General features: G+C 45.5%; 1 protein-coding gene across 1 annotated transcript in view; it reads right to left on the bottom strand.

Moving 5' to 3' along the window:
• bbs9 (Bardet-Biedl syndrome 9) overlaps positions 1-20646 on the bottom strand; it is a 134536-nt gene extending 113890 nt beyond the window's left edge. Inside the window, exons 1-9 of the mRNA XM_034554277.1 lie at positions 20526-20646; positions 18218-18336; positions 17942-18095; positions 17121-17185; positions 16927-17040; positions 12576-12747; positions 6868-6952; positions 4655-4838; positions 1-126 (exon numbers count right to left, since the gene is read on the bottom strand). The exon at positions 1-126 is cut by the window's left edge and continues 4 nt beyond it. Coding sequence (XP_034410168.1) covers positions 1-126; positions 4655-4838; positions 6868-6952; positions 12576-12747; positions 16927-17040; positions 17121-17185; positions 17942-18095; positions 18218-18329 — 1012 coding nt within the window. The 5' untranslated portion in view covers positions 18330-18336; positions 20526-20646. The remainder of the gene's footprint in view (positions 127-4654; positions 4839-6867; positions 6953-12575; positions 12748-16926; positions 17041-17120; positions 17186-17941; positions 18096-18217; positions 18337-20525) is intronic.

Raw genomic sequence — 20646 nt, forward strand, 5'->3', positions numbered from 1 at the left:
AGTTGGCGAGGCGGACGGCCACGGGCACGAAGGAGAGCTGTGCCGCCCACTTCAGGGTCACGTCCTGGTACACCAGCAGCATGTTGGTGTGGTTGCCGAGCAACAGGTTGGTCGTGCCATCCGTCACTAAACAAAACCAGAAAGACACTTTTTATGATTTAATGAAATAAACTTTTTACGTTTAATAAGAACTTACATCTGATTATTTAGTGCTCTGATTATTTAAAGGGCCAGCGTCAAGGATCTGGCTGCATCTAGTCGGCGAGGTTGCAGATTTGCAAACCGTGGATATATTTTATATATTTTTAAAGCGAAAACATAAATGTACATACAGTATCAGGAGCCAGAGTTTGGGTTTTGTCCGCTCTGGGCTACTGTAGAAACATGGCGGCCGGCACCGTGAACGAGGAACCGCTCCGTGTGAAGATTAAAAATGACAACAATTCTTTTTCCAGGTGATTTATACACAAAAGAAAACACACTTTTAATGTGTATATTACGTATTTAGAAAGGTGAGATCGCCAGTACGGCGTACTGACACGGACCAAAAAAGGACTCGGATATCAAAGTAAAAAAAATTATGAATGATCAATTTTTTTCAAAACAAACCAATGAGGTTTAAAATCTGACGGAAATAACACATTCCTGTGGCGTGGCCCTTTAAGACGAGAAGAAGAATCATCCCTTCACGTCTCACATGTGGTTTGTGTATTGAATTGTCATCGAGAGCTTGTATATAAATATAAAACTACAGTTACGTACACACTTTCTCCTGCGACTCGTGGCTAGGAGAACATTAAATATAAATACTACTTGTGTTACACACACACACGCACACACACAAATGGCCAGTCCATCCCACCAATGGAGCAGCTACTGTACCACCTAGAGAGATCTGAGGTGATGGCCACACGCAACACACACACACACACACACACACACACACACACACACACACACACGGTGGTCAGCAGGGCGGTATAGCCCAGAGGTCAAAATGACAGACTGTGTGTGTGTGTGTGTGTGTGTGTGTGTGTGTCGTTGCCACATCAAAGCGAGCGCACACCTTCCATCACAGCATCCGCATCATAATTACCACCTAATTAAAAACAAATATATAGCGACCATCTTGTGATGGGATCAAACCACAGACTGTAAAATAAGAACAGGACGTGGTCACGGTGACGTCATCGGTTTGTGGACTTGTGTTTTAAAGCCTTGAGTTCGGTGTCGCCGTGCAGCTTTAACACATGAAGCATAGACTTCTATACAACCAGAGGAGTCGCCCCCTGGTGGTCAGGAGAGAGAATGCAGCTTTAACACATGAAGCATAGACTTCTATACAACCAGAGGAGTCGCCCCCTGGTGGTCAGGAGAGAGAATGCAGCTTTAACACATGAAGCATAGACTTCTATACAACCAGAGGAGTCGCCCCCTGGTGGCCAGGAGAGAGAATGCAGCTTTAACACATGAAGCATAGACTTCTATACAACCAGAGGAGTCGCCCCCTGGTGGTCAGTAGAGAGAATGCAGCTTTAACACATGAAGCATAGACTTCTATACAACCAGAGGAGTCGCCCCCTGGTGGTCAGGAGAGAGAATGCAGCTTTAACACATGAAGCATAGACTTCTATACAACCAGAGGAGTCGCCCCCTGGTGGTCAGGAGAGAGAATGCAGCTTTAACACATGAAGCATAGACTTCTATACAACCAGAGGAGTCGCCCCCTGGTGGTCAGTAGAGAGAATGCAGCTTTAACACATGAAGCATAGACTTCTATACAACCAGAGGAGTCGCCCCCTGGTGGTCAGGAGAGAGAATGCAGCTTTAACACATGAAGCATAGACTTCTATACAACCAGAGGAGTCGCCCCCTGGTGGTCAGGAGAGAGAATGCAGCTTTAACACATGAAGCATAGACTTCTATACAACCAGAGGAGTCGCCCCCTGGCGGCCAAGAGAGAGAATGCAGCTTTAACACATGAAGCATAGACTTCTATACAACCAGCCACATAAACACCTGGTAAAGTATTCAAAACCTCTACTGTGTTGCTCCCGCTATCTTCCTCAAGATATTCCCTCATGTGGTGCCTCCTAGACGGGTTAGGTGTTGAACATGTCAATAGGTGTTTAGTTGGTTTGACATCTGATTCACGTATCCGCCACACTAATCAGATCTAAAAGGAGCTAATAATCTAAATGAATCCATCACCCACTCGTCTGGTTTTTCCAGACACAGGCTGAGGATCAGATGATCTCATTTCAAGCCAAAAGATTGAAAGCAGCAGCCGAGAGTGTTTCTGGTGAGCCGTGGAGCTGATTAAGTTGTTTGTGAGGGCCAGAGAGAGAGAGAGAGAGAGAGAGAGAGAGAGAGAGGGAGGTCGGCAGAGGAGAGAGAGAGAGAGGGAGAGGGAGAGAGAGAGAGAGAGAGAGAGAGACACAGGGAGGTCGACAGAGGAGAGAGAGGGCAGCGGTCCAGCTGAGGCAGCTGTGAGGCTGAAGGCCAGAAGGAAAGCATGAGGAAGCACTCAGGAGACCAGTTCCTCCTCATGCGCTGTCAGGGCTCTGCTGTGGAGATCCACCAAACGGCCTCGATCCGTAAAAAAAAAGACGCCCTCCGCCGACGGGCGCGGGGGTTCTCCTGGATGTCGGCTTTTCCAACAGTGAAAACTGAAGATCAAGAGCGCTCGATCCCGGGAGCTGCAGCCTTCCAGACACGTGGGAAGTTTTATGTGGTTTTTCCAATTGTTGACAGGAATTGGGAAAACTCTTCCCAATAAAAAGAAAAAGCTGCTTTTTGTTGCTCTGGCACATCATGTTATTGGATTTATAGCCAATTTCCAAGAGTAATTGGATTAATCTTAATAGCGTCTGGAACAGATAGTGAAGTGAAGCACTTTGAAAGCACTTTAAAACGTCAGCTGTTGGCCGCTCTTTGCCTCCATCCAGTCAACCCCTTCTGGATCCTTCCTCCACACCACTCTACTCTACCTACCTACCTCCACTCTACTCTACCTACCTACCTCCACTCTACTCTACTCTACTTACACTCCACTCTACCTACCTTCCTCTACGATACCTACCTACCTACCTTCCTCCACTCCACTCTACCTTCCACTCTACCTTCCTCCACACCACTCTACTCTACCTACCTACCTCCACTCTACTCTACCTACCTACCTCCACTCTACTCTACTCTACCTACCTCCACTCTACTCTACTCTACTCTACTTACACTCCACTCTACCTACCTTCCTCCACTCCACTCTACTCTACTCTACTCTACTTACACTCCACTCTACCTACCTTCCTCCACTCCACTCTACTCTACTCTACTTACACTCCACTCTACCTACCTTCCTCCACTCCACTATACTCTACCTTCCTCCACTCCACTATACTCTACCTTCCACTCTACCTTCCTCCACTCCAACTTCCTCCGCTCTACTCCACCTTCCTCCGCTCTACTCCACCTTCCTCCGCTCTACTCTAAAGAATGGGTCAGTGGCACATTGTTGCGTAAACCGAACCAGACAGAAAATATAGTTGTTGCCGTAAAGAGCGCTCATAAAAAAAGGTTGTTTATTGCTCGGCGCTCGGAGGGTTTTTACACAGAACCTTCATTCTGCTGAGCGTCGTTCTGGAGGTCCGACCATATCTGGCCAATTAGTTTGGCTCGTGGTGATAAGAATCAGGCTTCACAGAAGTTATACCACTTTTCCTCCGTATCAAAAAATAAACATCTTTAAAGCTTTGGAAAATAAAGCGAGCAGAAACAAAGAGGGGTATAAAACTTGCCGTGTTATGCAACCACAGAGGCTGATGGGAAACACATCGGTCACGAGACGTCCCGAACGGAGTGAATTGGAGGTGATCTATAGCTTGTGTCTTTAAAAAGTTAGAGAAAACAGCCGTGTTATATTTTTTATTTGAATAACTCTGGAGCTTATTTTAGCCCGAGACATTTAAAGCACACTTTTAAAAAGAACATATAGACGTGTGTTATTATATGCAGTATATTATATAGCCTACCTCTCGATCTATAAATGCATTCATTATGAAATTCATTCATCGTGCAGCATATGTTTATGTGCTACAGTGTGTTCCTTTTAATGCCTGCAGCAGAGCTCCTACAGTTCTTCCAGCATGTTCTGCCAAAAGCAGCTTCCTGCAGAGCCGTGTGGCACTGGGCCACGTGTCACTTCATGTGTGTTTGGTCCACTTGTGCTCCACCGATTGGCTGCAGCAGGTGCACCGATGCACGCCGCGTTTTACTTCAATCCAGGTGGAAAGGGCTGGTTGTATAGAAGTCTATGCTTCATGTGTTAAAGCTGCATTCTCTCTCCTGACCACCAGGGGGCGACTCCTCTGGTTGTATAGAAGTCTATGCTTCATGTGTTGCATTATCTCTCCTGACCACCAGGGGGCGACTCATCTGGTTGTATAGAAGTATATGCTTCATGTGTTAAAGCTGCATTCTCTCTCCTGACCACCAGGGGGCGACTCCTCTGGTTGTATAGAAGTCTATGCTTCATGTGTTAAAGAAAGGCCAATCTGTAGTAAGACCCAAACCAGATCAGGCGTCTGTGGAGGTGAACTACGCCTCTAAAGATCATGTCCGTTCTGCTGCCCTGACGCTAAAGCTTCAGGGTTACCTGAGGCGAAGGGCAGGAAGCAGCTGGGGTTGAACTCCAGCTTCTTCATGAAGCGGATGTGGCTGTTGTCACGGAGACAGTAGAGGTTCCTCTCGCCCAGGACGAAGACGGAGGAGGAGGCGTGGGAGTAGGAGGGCACGCAGAGGTCCAGGGCCTGTTCTCCCAGGACGCACGTCCAGTCAGGCTGCAGGAGGACAGACACACACACACACACACACACACCTCATTTCTTCAATCTCAAAACAACGAGCGTGACGCATGGAGTGCAACACCCTCCACAGAACACTGATGCAGTCACTGGAACTCTTTTGTTGAGTATTTCCATTTCGTGGAGGCAGTGATGCGGACAGAAGCATTATTTTTAGCTCAAGTGAATGAAGACGTGATCTGTGTGCGTTGGCATCCGTGCTTTCTGCGCCGCGGTGGGAAAATCCAACGTTTTATGGGGGAAGAGAATATATCCGTTATGAACGTCTGCGGTAAGAGTCTTTTTCCAAAATCGACATTTAATCCATTCGCCCGGCATTTAAAAAGTCGGGCTAATTATAAAGATATATACAGTACTTCTTAAGGTCGCGGGTCAACGGTTCCCTTCATTCTCAGGTTTCGTGCACGTTCTCCAACAACGTCGCCGCCGATGTTTTATTAAATATCGCAGACGTTTTTTTATTTTTTATTTCTGTTCCATGATGTGTAGTTGCTCATACTTGGTTACTCGACTGTCTGAAACCCAGAGGAACATTTCATTCAAGTGTATACGTGCGTAAAGAGGACCGGCTGTACCGGACCCACAACACTGTTGTTAAGAAGACCCGTAACCCCCAAATCTAGCTGGGTTACCAGGAACCTAATGAGGTCCAGAACCATACCGTCTGTTTTAAACAACGGGTCTGTTATAAACAATGGGTCTGTTATAAACAATGGGTCTGTTATAAACAATGGGTCTGTTATAAACAATGGTTCTGTTATAAACAACGGTTCTGTTATAAACGATGGGTTTGTTATAAACAATGGGTCCGTTATAAACAATGGGTCTGTTATAAACAATGGTTCTGTTATAAACAACGGTTCTGTTATAAACGATGGGTTTGTTATAAACAATGGGTCTGTTATAAACAATGGTTCTGTTATAAACAATGGTTCTGTTATAAACAATGGGTCTGTTATAAACAATGGTTCCGTTATGAACAACGGGTCTGTTATAAACAACAATGGGTCTGTCATAAACAATGGGTCTATCATAAACAATGGGTCTGTTATAAACAATGGGTCTGTTATAAACAATGGTTCTGTTATAGACAATGGGTCTGTTATAAACAATGGGTCTGTCATAAACAATGGTTCCGTTATAAACAATGGGTCTGTTATAAACAATGGGTCTGTCATAAACAATGGGTCTGTCATAAACAATGGGTCTGTCATAAACAATGGGTCTGTTATAAACAATGGGTCTGTTATAAACAATGGGTCTGTCATAAACAATGGGTCTATCATAAACAATGGGTCTGTTATAAACAATGGGTCTGTCATAAACAATGGGTCTGTCATAAACAATGGGTCTGTTATAAACAATGGGTCTGTCATAAACAATGGTTCTGTTATAAACAATGGTTCCGTTATAAACAATGGGTCTGTTATAAACAATGGGTCTATCATAAACAATGGGTCTGTTATAAACAATGGTTCCGTTATAAACAATGGGTCTATTATAAACAATGGGTCTGTCATAAACAATGGGTTTGTTATAAACAATGGGTCTGTTATAAACAATGGGTCTGTTATAAACAATGGGTCTGTCATAAACAATGGGTCTGTCATAAACAATGGGTCTGTTATAAACAATGGGTCTGTCATAAACAATGGGTCTGTCATAAACAATGGGTCTGTCATAAACAATGGGTCTATTATAAACAATGGGTCTGTCATAAACAGTGGGTTTGTTATAAACAATGGGTCTGTTATAAACAATGGTTCCGTTATAAACAATGGGTCTGTTATAAACAATGGGTCTGTCATAAACAATGGGTCTGTTATAAACAATGGGTCTGTCATAAACAATGGGTCTGTTATAGACAATAGGTCTGTTATAAACAATGGGTCTGTCATAAACAATGGGTCTGTCATAAACAATGGGTCTGTTATAGACAATGGGTCTGTTATAAACAATGGGTCTGTTATAAACAATGGGTCTGTTATAAACAATGGGTTCTCACCGTCAGCCTCTTGCCTCCGGTCTTGGGGTTCAGGTCCGGATCCTGTCGACTCTCTGCCTCGGTGGCCACGGCCAGAGTTTCGTACCTGGGAAGCGCAGAGAGAAACAAATATACATATATATACATATATATATATATACATATATACATATATATATATACATACATACATACATACATACATACATACATATATACATACATACATACATATATATATATATGTATATGAATATGAATATGCTCATTTCATTCAATCTGCTGGTTGTTGTTGTTTACTCCTTAAATACTGTGTATGAAAATAATTTTCTCGTAAAAGTGACGCTGATTCCTGATAACATTGTGCATAAAACGGCAAATCGAGCGCAGTAAACTTTAATTACGGTTAAAGATTTATAGTCGTGAACCCGTGTGTACGGTAGCCGAACCCCGCCGAGCTCCCGGCTCACTAACGAGCTGCTTTCTGGACGACTGCCAGCACAGAAACCTTTTCATCGCACCGTGACCACTTCCTGGGGAAGAAGACGTACTGAACGCGTCGGCACGTTTCAGCTTTCTGAAGCGACGGGCGACGGATCGACGGGCCGCCGGCCGCCAGAGTGAATGGATTCAATTCAGCCTAATAACACTAAAACAACACCGCTTCTCCCTCTGTTTTCATACGCAGAGCCCAGCCTTCACTTGGATGTCTTATTAATGATGATTAAAACTGTACCGTGTGTGTGTGTGTGTGTGTGTGTGTGTGTGTGGTGCTGCCTGTGTGTTCAGCTCCATCAACCAGAAGATGGTTGGCATTATGAATGAGGGTAAAAATCACACAAAGCACCGTGTGTGCGAGAGAAAAACCACAAAAATCTGATTATTCACCTGCGTGCCTAACGTTTGAGAACACGCACACACACACACACACACACACACACACACACACAGTGTATTTTTTTGTTTGCCATTTAAAAGTGTTTGTGGGGTGTTCTCTCACACACATGGACAAAGCTGTTGTAGAGCCTGACTGTGCGTGTGTGTGTCTGTGTGTGTGGCATCAGTCATCACCCAGTGTGTAGGACACTGAGGTTGAGGAAACAGTGTTCTCATTTATATGAAAGAGGATCTCTCGACCAACAAACACACTAATTTACCTTAAACAGATACATCGTACAAGCATACACACACACACACACACACACTAAACTGAATATTTGGACATTTAAAGACATAATAATCTTTACCTTTGAGAAACATGCATACGCTGCCAGTGTGATGGGTAAACACTGAAATCTCAAAGCTGATGCCAACGCACACACACACACACACACACACACACACACACAGTGAGACGGAACAGTTTTGACCAGTCATCTGAGATATATATATATATATATATATATATATACATATATATATACGTACGTATATATAAAATACATGAGCTCACGGTTCTATGAACGGTTTCTCTCCCTGAATTCCTCTTAAGAAGTGACTCTGCATGTCTCAATAACAAGTGAGAAGGTTTCTTTTGCACTTTGGGCGTCTCTCACCTCGAGGATGTCAGAGGACGAGTCATCACAAGGTACCCATTAGGCCTAAAGTACGTCCAACAGTACGCAGTTATATTCGGCTCCCTCTGCGCATCATTATTGATTTCAGCCCGTTTCATTTGTACTTCATTGGGACTTTTTTTTTTTCCAGGGGTCATCGAGTCGATCGCGAAAGCACTTCAGTTTGTGGACGCTCTCCTCAGCATCTGCTGAGTCACTTCCTGCCTTCACATTAAAAGCTTTTTATTGTGAAGCGTCTACAGGAAACCTCGTTGTCTGTGGTTGAAACAACAGAAGTAGGAAGCATTGGTCACGGCCCGATCACATGACCTCGGAGCGACGGTCCAAAGCCTTCCCGGTTCCCGTTTACAGCGTCACGCACACGCCCAGTGCACGAGACGTACGTATATATATATATATATATATATACACATATATATATAGACACACATATATATACACATATATATATATATATATATGTTTATGTGTGTGTATATATATATAGACACACATATACATACACATATATATATATATATATATATATATATATATGGGTGTGTATATATATATACACACACATATATATATATGTGTATATATATGTTTATGTGTGTGTATATATATATATATATATACACACACACACACACATGCGTTTCACACACATGCGTTTCATTTGCAGAGTGATTTTAAAGGTGCATACAGAGTTAAGTTTAGGTGAATTACTGAAGCGGATATTACACGTTAGTTAGAAGTGATGACACTGTGTGTAAAGTCATGTTGTGGTCTGGTGTGTGCGTGTAATTTACTACAGAAGGACTGCGTTTGTGTGTCCAGGGAAGTCAGAGTTTCCACGGCAACGTGGAGTCTGGAGAAGCTCTTGATACTGGTGTGTGTATGAGTGTGTGCGTGTGAGTGTGTGTGAGTGTGTGCGTGTGCGTGTGCGTGTGTGAGAGTGCGTGTGTGAATGTGTGAGTGCGCGTGTGAATGTGTGAGTGTGCGTGCGAGTGTGTGTGAATGCGTGTGTTTGTGTAAATGCGTGTGTGTGTGTGCGTGCGTGTGTGTATGTGTGCGTGTGTGTGTGAATGCGTGTGTGTGTAAATGCGTGTGTGTGTGTGTGTGCATGCGTGTGTGTGCGTGCGTGTGTGTGCGTGTGTGCGTGTGTGTGTGTGCGTGCGTGTGTGTGCGTGCGTGTGTGTGCGTGCGTGTGTGTGCGTGTGCGTGTGTGCGTGTGTGTGTGCGTGTGTGTGTGCGTGTGTGTGTGTGTGTGTGTGTGCGTGTGTGTGTGCGTGTGTGTGTGCGTGTGTGTGTGTGTGCGTGTGTGCGTGTGTGTGTGTGCGTGCGTGTGTGTGCGTGCGTGTGTGTGCGTGCGTGTGCGTGTGCGTGTGTGCGTGTGTGTGTGCGTGTGTGTGTGCGTGTGTGTGTGTGTGTGTGTGTGCGTGTGTGTGCGTGTGTGTAGGGGGAATCCCGACAACAAACAGCTGGACAGAGGGCTCCACCCACACAGTCTGACAGACTTCTAAAAGAGGGAAAAGGGGAACGCGTGCACGTGCACTTTAAAGGAGGTGCTTTCCAATCAGACAGCGTGCGCCAGGTAACCTGCAGACGTCACCTGGGACGTGTGTTCACGTGCCGGGTGACGTCTGCAGGTCGAGGTGAGGCACGTGTGTTCGTCTCAAAATACAATAAACGCTCCTTTTCTTCTTTAAAGCTCCGTCAGTGAAGTCAGTTTCAGCTCCGTCAGTGAAGTCAGTTTCAGCTCCGTCAGTGAAGTCAGTTTCAGCTCCGTCAGTGAAGTCAGTTTCAGCTCCGTCAGTGAAGTCAGTTTCAGCTCCGTCCGTCAGCTCCGTCAGTTTCAGCTCCGTCAGTGAAGTCAGTTTCAGCTCCGTCAGTGAAGTCAGTTTCAGCTCCGTCAGTTTCAGCTCCGTCAGTGAAGTCAGTTTCAGCTCCGTCAGTTTCAGCTCCATCAGTGAAGTCAGTTTCAGCTCTGTCAGTTTCAGCTCCATCAGTTTCAGCTCTGTCAGTTTCAGCTCCATCAGTTTCAGCTCCGACAGTGAAGTCAGTTTCAGCTCCGTCAGTGAAGTCAGTTTCAGCTCCGTCAGTGAAGTCAGTTTCAGCTCCGACAGTGAAGTCAGTTTCAGCTCCGTCAGTGAAGTCAGTTTCAGCTCCGTCAGTGAAGTCAGTTTCAGCTCCGACAGTGAAGTCAGTTTCAGCTCCGACAGTGAAGTCAGTTTCAGCTCCGACAGTGAAGTCAGTTTCAGCTCCGTCAGTGAAGTCAGTTTCAGCTCCGTCAGTGAAGTCAGTTTCAGCTCCGTCAGTGAAGTCAGTTTCAGCTCCGACAGTGAAGTCAGTTTCAGCTCCGACAGTGAAGTCAGTTTCAGCTCCGTCAGTGAAGTCAGTTTCAGCTCCGTCAGTGAAGTCAGTTTCAGCTCCGACAGTGAAGTCAGTTTCAGCTCCGTCAGTGAAGTCAGTTTCAGCTCCATCAGTTTCAGCTCCGTCAGTGAAGTCAGTTTCAGCTCCGACAGTGAAGTCAGTTTCAGCTCCGACAGTGAAGTCAGTTTCAGCTCCGTCAGTGAAGTCAGTTTCAGCTCCGTCAGTGAAGTCAGTTTCAGCTCCGACAGTGAAGTCAGTTTCAGCTCCGTCAGTGAAGTCAGTTTCAGCTCCGTCAGTGAAGTCAGTTTCAGCTCCGTCAGTTTCAGCTCCGTCAGTGAAGTCAGTTTCAGCTCCGTCAGTGAAGTCAGTTTCAGCTCCGTCAGTGAAGTCAGTTTCAGCTCCGTCAGTTTCAGCTCCGTCAGCTCCGTCAGTTTCAGCTCCGTCAGTGAAGTCAGTTTCAGCTCCGTCAGTGAAGTCAGTTTCAGCTCCGACAGTGAAGTCAGTTTCAGCTCCGACAGTGAAGTCAGTTTCAGCTCCGACAGTGAAGTCAGTTTCAGCTCCATCAGTTTCAGCTCCGTCAGTGAAGTCAGTTTCAGCTCCGTCAGTGAATCTTCTGGGTGAACACGGTGTGTTTTCCAGCTCTGCTTCTTGGCTGGGTGGGGTTGAGGGAAACATCCACACAATTCTCCTTTATTTCAAAAGGTTATTAATTATAAAAGTCCGTCTGCTTCAAGGATTCTGAAGTTCATAGAAATGCACCCGAGGATGAAGTCACATTATGTGTGTGTGAGAATAATCTGGCTGAACTTTATTATTTAGTGTGTTTGGAAACGTCATGAATACAGAACATTAAAACTATTTGAAGCACCACTGGGTAACATTTAGAGGGTTTATTAGCAGATATTTATATATAAATATGACTCACCTGTAGCTCTCCAGCTGATGTAAACATTACTTTAGAGGTAAACAAACTCACCTGTAGCTCTCCAGCTGATGTAAACATTACTTTAGAGGTAAACAAACTCACATGTAGCTCTCCAGCTGATGTAAACATTACTTTAGAGGTAAACAAACTCACCTGTAGCTCTCCAGCTGATGTAAACATTACTTTAGAGGTAAACAAACTCACATGTAGCTCTCCAGCTGATGTAAACATTACTTTAGAGGTAAACAAACTCACCTGTAGCTCTCCAGCTGATGTAAACATTACTTTAGAGGTAAACAAACTCACATGTAGCTCTCCAGCTGATGTAAACATTACTTTAGGAGGTAAACAAACTCACCTGTAGCTCTCCAGCTGATGTAAACATTACTTTAGAGGTAAACAAACTCACATGTAGCTCTCCAGCTGATGTAAACATTACTTTAGAGGTAAACAAACTCACCTGTAGCTCTCCAGCTGATGTAAACATTACTTTAGGAGGTAAACAAACTCACCTGTAGCTCTCCAGCTGATGTAAACATTACTTTAGAGGTAAACAAACTCGCATGTAGCTCTCCAGCTGATGTAAACATTACTTTAGAGGTAAACAAACTCACCTGTAGCTCTCCAGCTGATGTAAACATTACTTTAGAGGTAAACAAACTCACCTGTAGCTCTCCAGCTGATGTAAACATTACTTTAGAGGTAAACAAACTCACATGTAGCTCTCCAGCTGATGTAAACATTACTTTAGAGGTAAACAAACTCACCTGTAGCTCTCCAGCTGATGTAAACATTACTTTAGAGGTAAACAAACTCACATGTAGCTCTCCAGCTGATGTAAACATTACTTTAGAGGTAAACAAACTCACCTGTAGCTCTCCAGCTGCCGGGCGGAGGACACGGTGAGGACGCTGTCCGTTCGGGGGTTGTAGACCAGCGGGCCGGGCAGCAGGAAGCCGGGCAGGAACCTGCCGAAGGTGTAGCTGTCCTGCTCGAAGAACATCAGCATGCCGTCCATGGACTGGATGCACAGGGAGTGACCTGGGGGGGCAGACAGGGGGGGGGGGGGGTCAGTACTAGTGACCTGGGGGGGCAGACAGGGGGGGGGGGGGGGGGGGGGGGCAGTACTAGTGACCTGGGGGGGCAGACAGGGGGGGGGGGGGGGGCAGTACTAGTGACCTGGGGGGGCAGACAGAGGGGGGGGGGGGGCAGTACTGGATGCACAGGGAGTGACCTGGGTGGGGGGGGGGGGGGGGGGGGGGGGGGCTGGATGCTCCATATTGTGGTAAACAATATGGAGTTCACGTCTTCTAGGTACAAAGTGGCTTGTTTCTGAGGAAGTGCACAAGTTAAATAACGTCAATAAAACAACAACAACAACTTAATTTAAACTGTGCTGCTTTTCTATTAACAGTAAAGTGAACATCTTCTTTACTCGTTTACTCACATTTTACAGACTAAAAGTTAACAGATTGATAAATAACCAAATTAATCTTTTGAAGTAACAGTTTGATACAAATCTGGGTCGTTTTAAAACTTCTTTTATAGGATTGTTTCCCGCCGTGTGGCCAGGTGTGTGGAGGTGTGAAAGTGGGCGTGGTTTAATAAAACATGCTCCCTCTTTGGTGTTCAGCCTCGGACACGTTGTTGTTGATTGTTGTTGTTGATTGTTGTTCTTACTGAGACGGCGTGTTGTTTCTTTGTGTGTGAAACATATTTAACACACATTGAACCCGTTTGAAGTCAAACACGAAGCTTCCGTTTCATTTGGGCTGCGAGCCGTGTTCCTCCCTCTGGCTGAAGCTGATGTCTCAACACCTCCACACACACCTGGCGCTGTGGGTGGAGGTGTACGAGTGTGTTAGGAGAGGCCTAATGTGACACACACACACACACACACACACACACACACAGCAGCGCGGCTGTGGTGACCGGAGAACTATAATTAGGCCTCGACGCGCTATTAAAACTCACACTGCCATCAACTAGAGGTCAGGGAGTCAGCCACCTACAGCGCCACACACACACACTGTTACTGTGTGTGTGTGTGTGTGTGTTACTGTGTGTGTTTCTGTGTGTGAGACTGTGTGTTACTGTGTGTGTTTCTGTGTGTGTTACTGTGTGTGTTTCTGTGTTTCTGTGTGTGTTACTGTGTGTGTTTCTGTGTGTGTTTCTGTGTGTGTTTGTGTGTTTCTGTGTGTGTTTCTGTGTGTGTGACTGTGTGTGTTTCTGTGTGTGTTTCTGTGTGTGTTTCTGTGTGTGTTACTGTGTGTGTTTCTGTGTTTCTGTGTGTGTTACTGTGTGTGTTTCTGTGTGTGTTTCTGTGTGTGTTTGTGTGTTTCTGTGTGTGTTTCTGTGTGTGTGACTGTGTGTGTTTCTGTGTGTGTTTCTGTGTGTGTTTCTGTGTGTGTTTCTGTGTGTGTTTGTGTGTTTCTGTGTGTGTTACTGTGTGTGTTTCTGTGTGTGTTTCTGTGTGTGTTTGTGTGTTTCTGTGTGTGTTACTGTGTGTGTTTCTGTGTGTGTTTCTGTGTGTGAGACTGTGTGTGTTTCTGTGTGTGTGACTGTGTGTGTGACTGTGTGTGTTTCTGTGTGTGTTTCTGTGTGTGAGACTGTGTGTGTGACTGTGTGTGTGACTGTGTGTGTTACTGTGTGTTTCTGTGTGTGACTGTGTGTGTTACTGTGTGTGTTTCTGTGTGTGTTACTGTGTGTGTTTCTGTGTGTGTTTCTGTGTGTGTTACTGTGTGTTTCTGTGTGTGACTGTGTGTGTTTCTGTGTGTGACTGTGTGTGTTTCTGTGTGTGTTTCTGTGTGTGTTTCTGTGTGTGACTGTGTGTGTTACTGTGTGTGTTACTGTGTGTTACTGTGTGTGTTTCTGTGTGTGTTACTGTGTTTCTGTGTGTGTGTTACTGTGTGTGTTTCTGCGTTTCTGTGTGTATTACTGTGTGTGACTGTGTGTTTCTGTGTGTGTTTCTGTGTGTGTTTCTGTGTGTGTGACTGTGTGTTTCTGTGTGTGACTGTGTGTGTTTCTGTGTGTGTTTCTGTGTGTGACTGTGTGTGTTTCTGTGTGTGTTTCTGTGTGTGTTACTGTGTGTGTTACTGTGTGTTTCTGTGTGTGTTACTGTGTGTGTTTCTGTGTGTGTTACTGTGTGTGTTTCTGTGTGTGTTACTGTGTTTTTCTGTGTGTGTTACTGTGTGTGTTTCTGTGTGTGTTACTGTGTGTGTTTCTGTGTGTGTTACTATGTGTGTTTCTGTGTGTGTTACTGTGTGTTACTGTGTGTTTCTGTGTGTGTGTTTCTGACACATCGGGCTGAACTGCTCATCGCTTCTTGACCCTTCTGTGTCATTCTTCTCTTCACGTGCACGTGGAATACAACGTGTCAGACACAGTGGAGGAAACGGGCATTAGTGTCATTAAGACATGTCCAACAAAGCACAGAGGCTGGACGCACGCCGCAGTGGGCGGAGCCTGGCCTGCACATGGGAGAGAGGAAGAGTGTGTGTGTGAGTGTGTGTGTGTGTGTGTGAGACAGACGTGTGTGTCCGTGCCAATTTGTTTTGTTCATGTGTCTCATGTACACTACTGTATAGTGTGTGTGTGTGTGTGTGTGTAGTGTGTGTATAGTGTGTGTGTGTGTGTGTGGCCTGAATGTGACCCAAACCTAAAGTCAGCCCAGCTATTAGAGCAGTATTAGTACAGAGCTGCTATTACAGAGCCTACAGCACTGCTACATGGCTGTAATTATAGACACACACACACACACACACACACACTCTCTCTCTCTCTCTCACACACACACACACACACTCTCCAGGCTTTTCCTAATCCAGACACACACACACACACACACACACACTCTGAACACTGGCGACCCTGCTGAACAAATTCGGACATTGGGCCCTCTGTAAATAAGTGTGTGTGTGTATCTACATACCTGCATGTGTGTGTAAATCCTCACGTGTGTGTGTGTGTGTGTGTGTGTGTGTGTGTGCATGCCAGCCGTGAGATCGCCTCGCTTTTGTGTGAACTGCTGAGAGACGGCGAGGGAAATCTCCACGACTCAAACATCCCGTACGACCTCGACGAGTTATTTATTCACCTCGTTAGTGCGATCTAGTTATTTAAATAAAAAATAAAAGTGATCCGTGTCATGTGACTGCTAGCGCTCTGTAGCTGACCTCTGACCTCCAGCTTGAGAGGTGGATTAAAGAACCTGAACACAGAGAAAGAAAGAGGGGATTCCCCGAGAGGCCGAACAGGATCCTATTCATTAAGCTGCAGGGGCTGCACCATGCAACGGCCTGCAGCGCCATCTGGTGGCGGCAGGGGGAAGGGCAGGACGAGAGAGGACCCTTACATTAAGCTGCAGGGGCTGAAACATGCAACGGCCTGCAGCGCCATCTGGTGGCGGCAGGGGGAAGGGCAGGAGGAGAGAGCTTTGATCTAAAGAGACTTACAATAAGTGACTTCCACCACGAGGACAAACTCAGAGCAACAAGAATCAAGAAAGGAACATTTATTTAAGAAAGCCCAAACTATAAAATGCTTTAAGTTTGAAGAGCTGATCTGTTTTTATCCAAGATGGAGAGACTTCCTGCTGTCCATTAGAGGAGAGGATCAATACGTTGGTCTGTGTGCACAAAGTCTCTCACGTGTGTGTGTGTGTGTGTGTGTCAGGAAACAAAAGGCACTGTGTTTGTTGGAGCGAGGGAGGGAGAGAGAGAGAGAGAGAGAGAGGAGAGAGAGAGAGGGAGGGGGAGGGGGAGGGAGAGAGACCTTTGGTGTCGTACGACCAGGAAACGGCACATGGAAACACACAAGACACACTTGCAGGTTTGCGCACGTTCACCACAGGCCGAGGTTTTGGTTTTAATGAGCACACACTGTTCTTCCTTCCTATCAATCAAACACACACACACGGAACGGAGGGTCCCTCATGCCACAGAGTGTGGCCGTTTCTCTTCACTCACCTCGACAACACAATACAGCCTTTATTTGGAAATGACATGTTCTCTACTGTAAGGGGGTTCCCCGTGTGTGTGTGTGTGTGTGTGTGTGTGTGTGTGTGTGTGTGGTGTGTTTTCCTTGGATGCTGACTACCGAAGGGCTTTCCCCTACTTGGTTTTTCCTCTCTCTCTCTCTCTCTCTCTCTCTCCCCAACAAACACAGTGCCTTTTGAAAACTCACACGCACACGCACACGCACACGCACACGCACACGCACCTGTGACACCTCCGAAGGCGCCGTAGGTCATGTTGCAGACCGTCCTCTTCAGGTTGTGTTCGTAGACCAGCTTCAGCTGGTACTGGTCTCCGTGCTCCACGTTCCCTGCGGTGCCTGCGAACACAGATTCAGGTCCAGTGCGCCATGAAGAGAGGTCACAGGTACAGGTAACGAGCGAGACGCGAGCGCGTTACCTGAAACGGAGAAGATGGAACACTTCCTGGGGTGAAGGACGGCCAGGTGGAGAAGGTCCGAACACCTGAGAAGACGACAAAGAGACGCGCTGTGAGGTCACAACACAACCGCTATCAGAACCCTCAGGGACAACAGGGCATTACAAACCCATGTCCAGGTCAGAGGTCAAGACACCGCAGAGGGGCCGAGGCTTCCTGCTAAAAGGATCCATTCATATGTAAACCTCTAAAACAGCCGGTGGATCATTTAGTGTTTTTAAACGTTGGTTTTTGGTGGAGACGACGATGAAGGTCTCATTTCCTTTTCACCAGAAACCCCACGGAGAAGGAATCCGTCCACTCTTTGGTAACGTTGGTCGGGAGAAGAACAACAAGGGAGGACGAAGATGGTGTTCTTTCTTCCTTTGGAGGAAACCCACAGAGAGTTTTACAGGAAAACGTCATTGACTTCTGTGTGTTTACACAACGTCAGCCTCATTGGTCAGGTGGTCTATCGAAGTGTGAGATCATGCAAACAATCGTAGATGTCGATGTAACACAACGGTCCATCACAATGACGAGGACTTCCCAAAGTCAGCAAAAGCTCACGTTATAGCAATGCAGATTCTTCCTGTTTAGCCAATTTAAACTATCTCGACTTCACCACCTGGTTCATATATAACATACACACATATATATACACACACACATTGAACTATAAGACAGAGTTTAATCTGTTATGCAACAACACGATGGGACAGTGGTTTAAGTTCCAATTTGACCTAGAAAACATGAATACAGGTGTACCGCCTGCACCTGAGCGCTTTGTGACGTCTACTCACGAGACAAACTTGCCCACTTCCACCTGGACGATGGCGTTGTGGAGCTGGACTTCCAGGAGCAGGGCCTCGGCCGGACCCCCCTCGCTGGTCTTGGTGTTGGCGTGCGGGGAGAATATCCTCAGCATCCCCATGTAGCTGCCCACCACCACCTTGTCTACACAGAGGGTACATCGAGCCACCCGTCACGTCTCCATGGTGTCTGTACCATGTTTACACACATACACACACACACACACACACACACACACACACACACACACACACACACACACACACCATGTCCGGTGCCGCTGTTGTCCACGTCTCCGACGCACAGGCATCCCTGGTCGAACTCTTCCCCCTCGCCGAGCGCCGCCGACCACCAATCACGGGCCTTGAACAGAGACATGCTGCCTCTGATTGGACGGAGAGAGAGAAGCGTGTTAGGATCCCTTCAGATTCACTCATTTAAATATCGTCCTTCTTCTAACTCATAAACGTGGACGAGGGAAACACAAGAAGACTTCCTCCTGTACACGGAGCGGCAAGGGATGCCTTGCTCTAGGGCGCCACGGCAGTGGACAAGCGTTCCTTCTTCACACAGAGAGATCAACGCCCGTGTGCACCTGCAGCCAATGGCAGACCGGGAGAGCACGTCACATGACCCCTAAGTATGAGAGATGAGAAGCAGCTTGTCTCGTGCCGAGCAGGTGGAGCGAGCAGCTAATCCAGAGGGAATCCACCCCGTCTCCAGAGCACGGAGTTAAAGGAACATTACACCTGTTACTACCAACATATAGTCACTGAGAAATAATGGTTACAAGGGTTTGAGGGAGACAGGTGGTCTGCGTATACATGTGTTTTATTTTTAAACCTGAAAACGATCATACTTTAAAACTAAATGGATAAAATACCAAACAGAGGCGCAGGAAGGTGTAATGGAGCCAATCCCTCTGGTACTTTTTATATCAACAGTATTTCTAACTTTAGGTTGGTGGATTTACAGGATCTCATCCTGTGGCTTCAGCTCATTATATATTATATATATTATATATTATACCCTGTAACTACCCTTTGACACGCCGACAGGCAACACCTTCACTATTAAATGGCTAGAAAGATGTGTTTATATGTATAAACACACACACACACATATATATATATATATATATATAAATAAATAAATAAAAACACACACACACATATATATATATATATATATATATATATATAAATAAATAAAAACACACACGCACATATATATATATATATAAATAAATATTTAAAAAACACATATATATATATATATATATATATATATGTACACACACACACATAAATATATTATACATGTGTATATATAAATATATACACACATATACTGCATATATATTAATATATAATTATATATTGTCTTTTGTTTATAAATATACTTTTAAATATAATATAATGTCTCTAATTTCACACAACCTCTGAATACAGTTAAGGAGAAAATATTATTTTATATATATTATTTTGTGCTCTGTACATCTGTGCATTTTGAGTGTGTGTGTGTGTGCGTGTGTGTAGCAGTGCTGTAGGCTCTGTAATAGCAGCTAATACTAATACTGCTCTAATAGCTGGGCTGACTTTAGGTTTGGGTCACATTCACACCACACACACACACACACGCTATACTACACTCACACACACACAATACTACACTCACACACACACACACACACACTATACTATACTCACACACACACACTATACTACACTCACACACACAATATACTACACTCACACATACTATACTACACTCACACACACACACACACACTATACTACACTCACACACACACTATACTACACTCACACACTATACTACACTCACACACACACTATACTACACTCACACACACACTATACTACACTCACACACTATACTACACTCACACACACACACACTATACTACACTCACACACACACACTATACTACACTCACTCACACACTATACTACACTCACACACACAGGCACACACTATACTACACTCACACACACAGACACACTATACTACACTCACACACACAGACACACTATACTACACTCACACACTCAGACACACTATACTACACTCACACACTATACTACAGACACACACACACTATACTACACACACTATACTACACTCACACACTATACTACACTCACACACACACTATACTACACTCACACACACACACACACAATACTACACTCACACACTATACTACAGACACACACACACTATACTACACACACTATACTACACTCACACACTATACTACACTCACACACACACTATACTACACTCACACACACACACACACACAATACTACACGCTCACACGCGCGCGCACACTTGGTCATAGTCACAGTTACATCACGTTGATGTGTCAGCGCGTGCACGAAGTGACAATCGTGTTTCTTGTTTGCGTGACACGGAACGAGAGACACGAGCACGAGCCGTTCGGAGCCGTTCGGCTAAATTAGCTCGTGACGCTAGCTCGCGCCGAGTTACCTGGACAGCAGCTCAAACGGGCACAGGGCCGCGGTGGCCGCCGGTTACTTTAGTTCTTACCGTCACGCGCTCGAGTCCCGGTTCCGTTAAAAGCCGACGGACGGTTGGTCGTTCCTCGCTCACTCGGAAATCACGTATCTCGCCCCCTCGCGCGCGGCCATCATCCCGTTGTCATGGCACT

The sequence above is a fragment of the Cyclopterus lumpus genome, chromosome 16, assembly GCF_009769545.1.
Source record: "Cyclopterus lumpus isolate fCycLum1 chromosome 16, fCycLum1.pri, whole genome shotgun sequence".
NCBI classification, from domain to species: Eukaryota; Metazoa; Chordata; class Actinopteri; order Perciformes; family Cyclopteridae; genus Cyclopterus; species Cyclopterus lumpus.